Source organism: Notamacropus eugenii, chromosome 2 (assembly GCF_028372415.1).
Source record: "Notamacropus eugenii isolate mMacEug1 chromosome 2, mMacEug1.pri_v2, whole genome shotgun sequence".
Classification (NCBI taxonomy): Eukaryota; Metazoa; Chordata; class Mammalia; order Diprotodontia; family Macropodidae; genus Notamacropus; species Notamacropus eugenii.
Genome location: NC_092873.1, coordinates 221,291,466 through 221,303,861, shown reverse-complemented (window position 1 = coordinate 221,303,861; position 12,396 = coordinate 221,291,466). Strand labels below are relative to the sequence as shown.

Sequence of the window (12,396 nt, the reverse complement as noted above, 5' to 3'; positions counted from 1 at the left end):
TACAAGGATTTCTTTTTCCTTTTAGTAAGTGATTCATAAGGGTTAGCACAGGAATCATCTGGTTCCCATCCAGGCCAGGAAGGGGGAAAAAAGTAATAGAGTTGACAGGTAAATAATGAATAGGAGGGGCAGACTAGCAGATAATTATTTTCTGATTTGGAGATCCAAATGTGCTTCAGGGACTTTTCTAGTTCTCACTTTCTGATCCCATAACTTATAAAACTCTGTAAATAGGAAGTGTACATGCACCAAAGAGTGGGGTGCGGTGAAAAACAATGGACTTTTTTTTTAAGCCTAAAGACAGAGTCTTCTTGTGTTTTTTAAAAGTTCTTGTCTTCCAAGCAATTCCCAACACTTCCTAAGCTTAAAAGGAGCTTACAGAACACTTCCCAATTTCCAAATCCTTCCATCATCCCTGTATTCCAGATTTGTTTTTTGTTTTGTTTTTTACTATTTGGGAATCTAAATAACTAATTGGGGTATTTCCTTTTGGCTTAGATAATAAATGAGGGGTGCACTGGAACTGCTATTGGGAGGAGGACTGATCCTGGGATTTCATGAGAAATTCAGGAAATTTCTGGATGAAAAGTCTCTCTTTACTGATGCAGGTTGGCAGCTTCTCTACAATTTAGTCTAGTGATGACTGCTGACTCTTGAAGAACTCTCATGAGCTAAAAGTTTTCATTGCCAATCCTTGTAGCTTTCACGAAAATGCCTTAAAAGATTTATGCAAAACTTTTAAGAAAGCCCTTCCCTTAGCCATCCCACTCCCACACCCACACCACCCTCCTTATTCCCTCCCTCCCAATAACACCAGTGTTAGTTTTCCTGAACATAATTGTGCTTTTGTCTTGGAACTGGCTCACCCCTGTTACACTATAGTCTAAGAACTTCTGGCCCAGAGCCCAGGGTGGGGCCTCCCCCCCCCCCCCCCACCTCCAGGACTGTAAATAATGGTAATTACCTTTAAAAAAAAAAAACTTTAAAAAAATTCCCATGGCTAAGAAAACCCCAAGTCCAGTGCCAGAAGGATCTCTTTGGAAAGTAACTGGTGACAGAGATTTCTCCCCATGGAATGATAAGCCATGGATCCAAAAGGAAAAAGAATATTCTCTCTCTTTCTCTTAGATATGTATGGGACTGGAACCTGGGCTTTTTAGATCATATGGGACAGACCTTGGTGCTAAATATTTCTCCACTTTCAATACCCACTGGTGGGAAAACCTGGTCACAATCTAGGGATAAATACTGTAATTGAAAAGAATCACAAATTGAAATTGACTCTCCTGCAAAGTAATCCTTGTGAGAGGAATTTAACCAGGAAATGATCCTACTTAAATTTCTTTTCTAGAGCTTAGGTTTGTGCTGCTGCCTCTGTGCAGAAATATTTCTCAGGCATGCCTACTTCCAGTAGCTCCATCATGTTGACAGCCCCTATTGTTCCAATAAGGTGACAGACAGTCATACTTTTGCATCATTCGATTATTGCCAGGGTGGTGGGGCTAAAATTCTTACCTAATCTTGGTGTTTTGTTATGTATGTAGTCACTGATGACTATTATCTATGGCAGTGATCAAAATGATAATGAGAATTCTGTTTTTTTAATTTCAGTAGATACACTCATATGCATGTACACATGTTCACACAAAGAATGATTTAATTTATGAATAGGATAGAATTGTTTCCAGGCCAAAAGTTATTTTACTCTTAAATTTCATATTAACCAGTAAGAAACTGGATCTAGTGACATCTGGACAGATAACAGGAGTTCAAGTTTCAATGTGCTCTATAACAGGAAGCAGAATGCTTTATAAAAATCATCTCATTCGATGTCTTCCACCAAAGACTGTGTCAAGTCCAAGGATGCTGGATGGTAAAGTCTCTTTGCTGAGAATGATCATTAACAATGTATTTTAAAAGTATTAAAAATGTGTCAAGAAAAAAACATCAGTCTAAATCCATCATGCCAATGCAAGGGGAGTTATCAGGGTCCCTGAGTTAACCTGTTTTAGCCATCTAAACCATCTCTTTAAGGTTTCATGAGCCAAAGGGAAGAAGACAGAGAAGGAGACAAGAATGAAAATTATTTCTAAGGAATTTTTATCCAACACCAATGCCATCTCATCAGTTAATGATCTCTCAAAGTCCAAGAATCCTCTGAACAGGGCTTAGAAGTGACCATTTCCTATAGTTTAAGAGTCATATACACTGTAACCACACTCTTATTCTTTTACCTAAAGTGTCCTGAGTGGCACTGACTTGAGATCAACAATAACATGGTGCCTTATCTTACTAGAAAGTGGGATAGAGTTTTTACTGAGAAGGCCAGGTCTGGTTTCCCCTTAGATCTAGAGAGTCAATCGTCTACTCTCGCTGCCCTTCTGAACTGTGCGGGTGAAGTCCCTAGAGGGTAGGGGTGAGATGAGGTGACTCCATAAGAATATCTATATTAACACCAAGAAGAAGAAAGACTGATGGCTCCCAATCTGTGATCTCTGGACCCTTTGGGGCTTCAAAGTTACGACAAGGATTCTATATCGTTAAATGACTCAGTATAATAAATTAGCAAACATACTATAACTTCTATAGAATGAATAAGATATTTTACACATATTTATTGTTATTTTAAGGTATGTAGAGACTGTTGTGATTAAGCAAGGTGTCACAGTAGTGATTTGGTACTGGGTTGGTGTCAGGGTGACCTGAGTTCAAATCCTGCCCCAGACTAACCATGTGATCTTGGACAAGTCAAATCCTCTTTGGAATTGTTTCCTCATCTACAAAATGAGCGGGTTTCGCCTCTAAGGCTCCTCCCAACTCTAGATCCATGGGAGAAAAAATTATCAAAGATTCATTAATGGTCCATATCAATAGAACATAAAGTCTTCCTCCTATAAAATATATAATATCAGAGCTAGAAAGACCCTTAGTGATCATGTAGACCAACCTCCTCATTTGAATGATGACAAAGGCTCAGGGAGAGAAAGTGACTTGCCCAAGGTCACATAACTTAGTAACTTAATTGGCAAAAGCCTCCTCTTCAGCAAAATAAAATAATTTGAGTTTATTTTTGTAATGGGAAAAGGCAATGGCAAATATGATTCAAATCTGTTCTTGGTTGTTCTGATATGTATTGATCACCCGTGGTGTACTAAGCACTATATTCACTAACATAGCCTACTGTAGGAGTTTATATTCTAAGGTTGTTGAACATAGATACAGATTAAAATGTGTGACCTTGCTGTGCAGAAGAGGTTACTATCTTGTTTACAGTTTTATCAATAGTCTTTTGACAAAACACATGCAGACCTGTTAACCATTTTCCAGAAATTCTGCTCGAAAATGGCCTCTTTTGTTCCTTGATGGCCAATTATACTTCATCTAAGTACCATGATTCCAGTTAGGGTTTTCTCTTATTTTTTAGACCATTAGGAGGTGGCAGATTTCCAGCAAGGGATGGGAGGTGGGGGTGAGGGGTGGGAGAGAAGGGATGTTATCAACAATAACCAACTCTGTAGTTCATCTTGGGCAACAAAGAGTTAAGCTGCCTGGGCAAAACCTTGTCAATCACTAGAGACTATAGCAGAGATGAAAAACAAGACTGCACCTGTAAGTAGGCTGGCAATTTAAGAGACTCTGGTCAGCTATTTTTCTCTAGTGCTTTGTTCTCCCAGCTGCCTCTATGCTTTGGATGCAGGTGGAAGGATGGACTTTGCTATCTATAAAAAAATTTAATGGTAAAGATCAACTTCCGCTTCACCTCCCCAGGGGATCAAAGTTTTTTGAATGACTACAGAATATGGCAAAGTCCCAATGGGGCAGTGGTTTGGGATGCCAATTATCCCCTAGAAGAAAAAAAATAAGATTTCTGGTTGGGGTGCTTTTTAGCTTTCTTTCCATTTGTTTTGAGAGCCTTTATTTTTTCCATTTTGGAAGAAATAATGGCTACATGGAAAGACATGCCTTTACAGAGACAGGTCAAGCATTTGCTGAAATTAATGTTGCAGAATGACTGATGGGCATCCTTGTCGATGCTGTTGTGTAGAAGGTCATGCCAATGTTCAGTCACGGAACCGAGATAATAGCAACTTTATTGACTTTCTCCATTGTGGTTAGAGAGATCCATTCACTCTATATCACTGTGTACCTGGGGGCCATAATCAGTCCGGTACTGGCTGTTCTAGATGGCCTGTAAGATCCCTTGGTTTCAGAGAATCTGTGATTCTTAGAATTTCCTTTGTAACATGCCCACCAAGAGGTCATCTAGCCTTGCTTCCCTGGACCTGACATCCCCCTCCCCTACCACATGCACTCGCCTACTCTGGAAAGGGAACCTACTAGCTCCCAAAGTAATCCATTCTCTTTTGAAATAGCTCTCATTTTTGATGAATTTTCTGTTGCTTAAATCTAAACATGCCTCTTTGCAACTTTTATCCATTGACCATGAGCAAGTCATTCAAATTTTCTGAATCCACCTCCAGTGAATTATCGAACATGCCATGCCTCCTTTTCTGTATTTGTGAAATCCAAGAAGTGAGGGACCAGTTTCTGAGTGGTCAGTTATCTACTAACACTTCAGCTTAATTTGGGCATTATGCTTGGAGTCAGAAAGATCTGGTATCCACAAGGCCCCAGAGCTGAGGCTATAGCCCAGCTCGCCTGGAAACAAAAATGAGAGGCCAGGCTTGTGTGTTTTCAGTTTTACCAAGTAGAATCTGCAAGGAAGGTCATGGGCCTAGTGGCTCATAGATTGAGTTCTGGAAGAGACTTCTAACAGCAACTAGTTAAACCTTCTCATTTTATGATGTATAAACTGAGGTCTAAAAAGGTTAGGTGAATTGCCCAAGGCAGCACAAGTATAATTTTACATTCAAGAAATAGGGACAAGCCAATAAAGGCCCAGTCTTTAGTGCATACCAGTACATTCTGCCTGATACCAACCCACACGGCATCTTAATGAACTTGCTCCTGGAAATGCATTACAGTGTGTAATGGAAGGGCCCTTTCAGCATAATGCGTAGGTATCCTACAAATGTTTCCTGTCAGTTTACTATTTAGTGATGTAAAGCCTTCTGATTGGACAAGGAATCAGAACTGAATTTACATGTCAAAAGTTTGAAGAAATGGAAAGAGTGAAGAATAATCTCTTTTCTGGGGGCAAGTGAGGCAATAATCACTGAAAGCCTCCGGGTGGGGAGACAAATAGCAAATACTGCTATCAGTAAGGTCTTTTTCAACCCTAGATCTATGAACCAAAGAAGATATGTGATCTTACTCATAGATTCCACCTGGCAGACCTGTTCATACAAAAGTCTGGTCTACAAAGAAGCATCGCAAGTGAGATTTGAACCCAGTTCTTTGCCTCCAGAGTCAGTGCTCATTCCTTTATACCCGCATATAATGGATTTCTCTTATACTTTGCACCCTCTAATTCCTTACCCTTGTAAAATAAATTTTTCATGCTAAATCAGTCAGGGCCCTTCCAAGTGCGTACATCCATGATTTGAAGGTTACTGATTCAACATAGGTTGTGCCTGTCCTCCTCTGTGAAATAAGTGGGGACCAAAACAAAAGTTCAGGACAGGCTGGCATCAACGAAAGTCTTCATCTTTTCATTGGAAGGAACAACATTGACCAGAGAAGAATGTACTTTAGCTGCAATTCAATTCAATTCAATTTCACTAATTTCAGGCCCATTCAACTAAACAAACATGTTTCTAGTATGTGTAAGACATGGTGCTGAGTAATGGAGATTATACAGATGTAAAATGAGCCAGTATCTGCCCTTAAGGAGACTTACAATCCAGTATAGGATGAGGCATGCATACAAATTGCTATAATACAATTTAGAAAATGATTTCAATGCATAGAACAGTTCAACACGGAGAAAACTGTAGAGGGAGAAGCCCTGCCAGGATTTCTGTGAGAGCTCAAGAGTTCTGTATCTTCTAAGAAATTTCATCATGTTTGATTACCTCGCCCAGACAAAATGTAAGCTTCTTGAAGATAGAACTTTTTTCTTAGTGTCGTGGATCCAGGGTTGTACTGGAACCAGTTCTAATCAGCTTACACTAGCCAACAATTTATTGTTAAATTTTCAGTGTGAATATTTGCACATTGGACATTGGTAAACACTACCTATCAGGGCTTGATTTATTTTGTTGTTGTCATTGCTAATCTAGACTTAAGAAAGTGATAGAGAAAAATGTTAATAATGCAGATTCAATTTTAATTTACCCAGTTGGAAAGGCCTCTGTAATTTAGGATGAAAAATCCATTTTACAAAGAATAAGGAATCAGAGCGTGCACAGTATAAGAGAGGTCAGTTATAGGCAGATATGATGGAATCAGCACTGACTCTGGAGGCAAAGACCTGAGTTCAAATCCCACTTGGGATGTTTGTTTGTAGGCCAGGCTTTTGTATGTACAGGTCGGCCAGGTGGAATCTGTGCATAAGATCACAGCACATCCTACATGGACCCCTTTGTCAGTTTGGGGATGTCTATGAACCTCTTCTCAGAATAATGTTCTAAAATGAATTTTATGTATGTATATAAGAATATATGTGAGATATATACACATGTATACACACATGTGTATTTACATGTACATTTACATATAGACATACATATATGCACATTTGTGTGTATGTGTATATGTATGTGTTTCTATCTACACACACACACACATACACACACACACACACACGTACAAATATGGTAGTGGGCAATGGATAGAGTGCAAGGCCTGGAGTTGGGAAGATTCCTTCTGAGTTCAAATCTGGCCTCACTTACTAGCTGTGTGACCCTGGGCAAGTCATTTAACTCAGTTTACTTCAGTTTCTTTTTTTTTTTTTTTTGTAAAATGATCTGCAGAAGGAAATGGCAAACCACTCTGGTATCTTTGCCAAGAAAACCCCAAATGGGGTCACATAGAGACTGAAACACAACAACAGATGTATAGGTATATATTTAGAGACGTATAAGCTTACCAGGGAAGCCAATTATATTAAAATACATGCTCCCCAACTCAAAAATCCCTGAATTGGAGATGGCTCCTTGTACTTCGTTTGCAAAGGGATCCATCCATTGCCTCTTGCAGTTAGTAGTCCAAATCTGATGTTTCCAGGGGGAAGTAAACATGCATACACAGTCATGTAGGCGTTCAGACTGGGGCCTTTTGATTAATCTCACATATTAGAAGGTTAGATATTTCACCCAATCAAATGACATGCCAAGTTGCTATTTTAAGTGACTTTAACCTGTTGAACTCCAGTGAACAACTTCTGTATTTTTATCTCATGCTGCGCTTCCTTTGAAGCAGTAGGAAGATTTTTAGCAGTGAGGTAAAGAAAAAAATAACCAACACCTTCAAGAAAAGAGTCTAAAATAAGCCTCTGTTGTGATTATAAAAATACACAGATTTCCTTTGCTTCTCTGTTGGTGATTTTGAAGCCCACACATTAAGATGCTGCTGCGTGTGATATGCATTTATTTAGTTCTTTTCCATTTAACCTTTTAGGTCAGATCAGTGAGATTTCTTCCCTCACCCACTAGAAGATCATGTTAGGAATTTCTTGCTCACTCCCTTATGGTGATGGGTTTGAATCTAAGTATAAGTTGGCAGCTTGTTCTCCACCAGAAAAGCAGGAAATTTATCCAATTTTTTTTCAGAAATTAGGGCAATCATCTGATTTGGGGACCTCTTTCTGATCAAAGAGGATAATCTGATTGTGTGGGGTCTATGGGGTATTCAAGGAAGACTAGCACTTCCGGTGTGAGGGCTTGCCAAGTCGATTTCAGAGCTGCTCATCCAACTCTGGTGTCAACCCGGCACTTAGCTCTGGCCCTTGACCTCAGGAGGCTGTAGCTTGTGCAGTGGCCATACCCCAGTAAACAATCTGTGCAGATGGGCTAAACCAGGTTGAGGGTCACCAAAGGGACTCAAACCCATCAGTGAGTTAGAGGGGTGTCCACCCCAATCATGCAAAGACTTCCCCTGGCAGAATGAGTGAATGAAAATGATTTGTTCCAAAGCCCATGAAGGTGGCTGAAGCAGACACTGTGAAGCACTTAAAACCTGGTCAGACGTAAAGGACACTAAGGTCATCCAATGCATCCCAGGCCATTGCCTATCATCTTGACTTTTGTCTTGCCACTGGACTTTAGCCACTCTGGAAGAAACAGTGAGGCAGATGACTTGGTGGAATTCTGCCTCACTTAAATTCATTCACATGGAAGTCAAGACATTACCCAATAATATCATTGGTTCTTTTTGAAAACAAAGGACAAAAAATAGCAGATCTGTTTGTGGGAGAAAACTGAAAGGAAAAGATCCAGGGAGAAAGGGGTTGGCCTGAGGATGGTGAATGGGGCCTTACCCTCACTTTAGAGTTCAGGTCAATAATCTTAGGAGCACTATGAGAAGTGTCCCACCACCTGTATCAGCATCTTGGGGTAGAGTCCCATTTGCTTCATCCTAGTCAAAAACTTTAGCCAATCCCTTGAGCCAGTCTCCCCTTTGGAATGTCTTCACTTTATCTCTTCTATGAACATCATAGTCTAATTCATTTATATTAGCCCCTCGACTAGATTTTTAGGTCTTCAAACATATAGACTTGTGCCTTTTCTTATTTTTATATTCTATGTTCATAACATAGGGCCATAAATTTAGAACTAGATGAGACATCAGGGGTAATCTAACCCAACTATGTCTTTTATAGATGAGGAAATCGAGAGCCAAAAATAATAAGTGACTTACCAAAGGTCTTACAGTTAAGTAAGTAAAAGAATTGAGATTCCAAACCAGATCTTCTGACACTTAAAAACAATAGATGCTTAATAAATATTTGCTATTTGAATTTGTTGAGAAAAAAATGTAGATGCAATAAGGAACTAAGAATAACTTAATTAGTCCACAAGAATTTATTGAACCACTACTGTGCACCAAGCACTATGCTATGGGCTACAAATACAAAAAAAGGCAAAAACATTTGGAAACATAAGCCCTACCCTAAGAAATTAACAGGCCAGTAGTCTCAAAGGAAAGGCACAGGTCAGCAGAGAGATGGGGCTAGAGGAATGTACAGGGAAAGGTCTTTTGCAAAGGTCAGGTTTAAGTTGAGTCTTGAAGGAAGCCAGGAAAACTAGGAGCCAACAGTGAGAAGGAGAGAATTCCAAGACAGGCAGTGCAAAAGGCACAAAGCCCAGTAATAGGAATAGCCCAGTAACCCACTGTTGTAGATTCCCCAACTGGCTAATTTTGAAGTCCAACCTGGTCAGTGAAAAACCCAATCAGTGAGTCAATAAACATTTATTAAGCACCTACTATGTGCCAGGCAGGGCAGGTAGGTGGTACAATGGATAGAGTACCCCCCAAATAGGGTCATGAAGCATTGGGTATGACTAAAAAAAAAAAACAAAACAAAACAAAAAACAACTGAGCAACATTTGTCAGGCACTATGCTAAATTCTGGGGATACAAATTCAAACATGACAATCCCTGCCTTTAAAGAGCTTACAAGCTAATGAGGGAGGGTAATACACAAAAGAAAGCTGAAAAGGCACATATGGCATGGTATAGAAGTGAAAAAAGAATCCCAAATGAGTACAGTCAGATGGGAAGTGAAGAGATGATCTGTTCTGTCTCCTCTCTTTAAATGGAGAATGAGGAATTCACGGCTCTCTATCCAATCACAAGGGTAGAGGGTACAAATGAGATGTGAGTACCAAAGCTAATTGAATCTTGCAGGATAATGAGAATTCCCAGGGATGAGTTTACTGGAGGGGATGAGAGAGAAGCCAAAGAAATTTAAAATGAGTCAAAAATGAGGTGCTTCAGTACTTTCCTTCTTTCTACAGCTTGAGAACATTTATAATAGGAAGAGGTAACTACTATCAAATCTCCTCTCCCAAAGATTTGCCGATTTAAGACCTCCTTCAAGCATGCTCACTCGTCTGCCCCCAACATGCTCTTCAAACTTGGGGAGCTTGAAAAGTTAGCTCTTCTTTGGAAAAGGTTGGAGAAACCCATCATTATTATTACATTATAATTAATCAGAATTAACTAGTTCCTATAAGGAGTCCTGAGACAATAGAAAAAAGGACTAACATTTTGAAAGAGGTGATAAGGAAAAACCTGAAACTGCTGGAGAGGATGGGGAGGAAGGGATGACGGGCTACCCTTGGCATCCAGGAATCAGAATTAAAGAACAGAGTGATAGGGAAACTTGCAGAGAAGCTGTTGAAAAGAACCTTGTTATTGTTGTTGCCTATCTGACTCTAAGTGGCCCCATGGACATGAGGTTTCTTGGCAAAGATATTGGAGCAGTTTGCCATTTCCTTCTACAGTGTGCCCCCACTTTACAGATGAGGAACTGAGGCAAACAGGGTTAAATGATTTGCCCAGGGTCACACAGCTAGTAAGTGTCTGAGGCCAGACTTGAACTCAGATCTTTCTGATTCTCACTGTGGTGCTCTATTCACTCTACCATCCATTCAGCTGCCTCTGAAAAAAAGCTTAACCTATTTCAGAATTTTGCCAGGAAGTCTCTGCCTCTTACATATAAATTCATTGATTTTCATAAATTCTTCATTTCTGGATTCACTGAAAGTACAAATTAAGCAACCCTTAGATTATCCTTTCTTGCTTTTTTCTACTTTTGTCTAAATAGTTGTTTGGTTTTGTTTGTTTGTTTTTGTTTTTTGTTGGTTTTTTTTTTTTTTACCACTTATTAGATCATTCTGGTAGTTTTCCACCTTCCTAATTGACTTTTTGTGGTTCCATCCCCTTGCCAACAAAGATCTGTATAGTCAAAGCTATGATGTATGACTGTGAGAGTTGGCCTATAAGGAAAACTGAGTTCTGCAGAATCATTGTTTTTAAGTTGTGGTGCCGGAGAAGACTTTTGAGAGTCCTTTGAACAGCAAGGGATCAAATCAATCAACACTTAAAGAAATAAATTCAAGCTATTCACTGGAAGGTCAAATACTAAAACCGGAGCTTCAATACTTTGGCCACATAATGAGAAGATGGGACTCATTGGAAAAGTAGTTGGGAAAGATTGAAGGGAAAAGGAAAAGGAGGTGGCAGAGGGTGAGATGAATCAATAGCATGGAAACATGAACATGAACTAGGATAGACTTTGAGAAATAGTGGAGGATAGAAGGGTCTGGTGTGCTATGGTCCATGGGGTCATGAACGGTTGGATACCATTGAAAGACTCAACAACAAAGGGTCCTATAAGTGTGACAGCCCATTAATTTCATCTTTTTGAGGCAAGATAAATGACCTTCCAGACACCTGTCACCCCTGACCTACTGGAATGCTTTTCATTTGTCATGAGATCAAGCAGGATGATTCTGCATCAAAGGGGTCATAGACCAAAGAGCAGTAAGGGACTTTTGAGATCATTTATTCCACCTTCTCATTTTACAGGTGAAGAAACTGAAGCCCAGAGAGGTCAGAGTTCATTCTACTCTATGGAATATGAAGGCATAAAAGGACTCCTAAGGTCCTAATAAGATGTCAGTGATCAGAAGCTTCAGAACTTCATTACAGGTCAGCATTCATATCTGTATTTGGACTGTAGAATTGAGCTTTGCAGGCCTAACCTTCATGATCCTTCTTGACAGAGCTCAATAAGCTCTTAAAAACAAAACAAAACAAAACAACTTTCTAAGGCACTTGTCATAAAATACAACAAATTGTAGCTATTTGTGTATTGTTGCCTCCCTGGACTGGAAGGTCACTGAGAACAGGGATTGTTTCTTCCTCAGCACCAAGAGCACAGTAGGTGCTTCTTGAATGAATGGACAGATAACTCATATGGTATATTATGGAAATGTTGAATGATGAAATTAATCTGTGTTTATTTTTTTATTACTTGTCCTTCTCTACCCAAGTTGTCATTCTGCCAGTCAGTGGCCAAAACAGACATATTTTAGTACCTCCTAAGTCTCTAGAATAGTTCTGTGCATCATACCCTACAGACAATGCTCATGGAACATCCACTTGGTTTACAATCAAGACTGAATAATCTAGGTGCCATCTCTATAGCTATTGTGGATTTCCTGGAACTTTGAGATGGCACGCACAAATAAAGTGTAGTCATGTGTGAAAGGCAAATGTGTAGAATGTTTATTGCCCATCATAGTTCTACTTTTTCCAATCAAAGTACCACAGAAAACACTTCAGAAGTAGGCACAAATAGCTGTTGGATCCTTCTGTCTCCTGGCCTAACTTTCGTGGAAGTTGACCCAGACCAATACTAAGAACAACTTGAAAGCAGTGCTGAAAGGGTATGAACAAACAGCACTTATTAAATATGAGTGTTCCAAATCCCTAATTATAGGTAAAATTAAAATCCAAACACCTCACATCCGAAAAATTGGCAAA

General features: G+C 39.6%; 1 protein-coding gene across 2 annotated transcripts in view; it reads left to right on the top strand.

Moving 5' to 3' along the window:
• The window catches only part of AHI1 (Abelson helper integration site 1), a 279,355-nt gene extending 267,235 nt beyond the window's left edge, over positions 1–12,120 (top strand). For both annotated transcript variants that reach the window (XM_072643419.1, XM_072643415.1), the window contains one exon: positions 11,437–12,120. Coding sequence is in view for 1 of the 2 variants with exons in the window: in XM_072643415.1 (XP_072499516.1) it covers positions 11,437–11,440 (4 nt within the window). In the remaining variant the exon portion in view is untranslated. The remainder of the gene's footprint in view (positions 1–11,436) is intronic.
• The last annotated feature ends 276 nt before the right edge of the window (positions 12,121–12,396 follow it).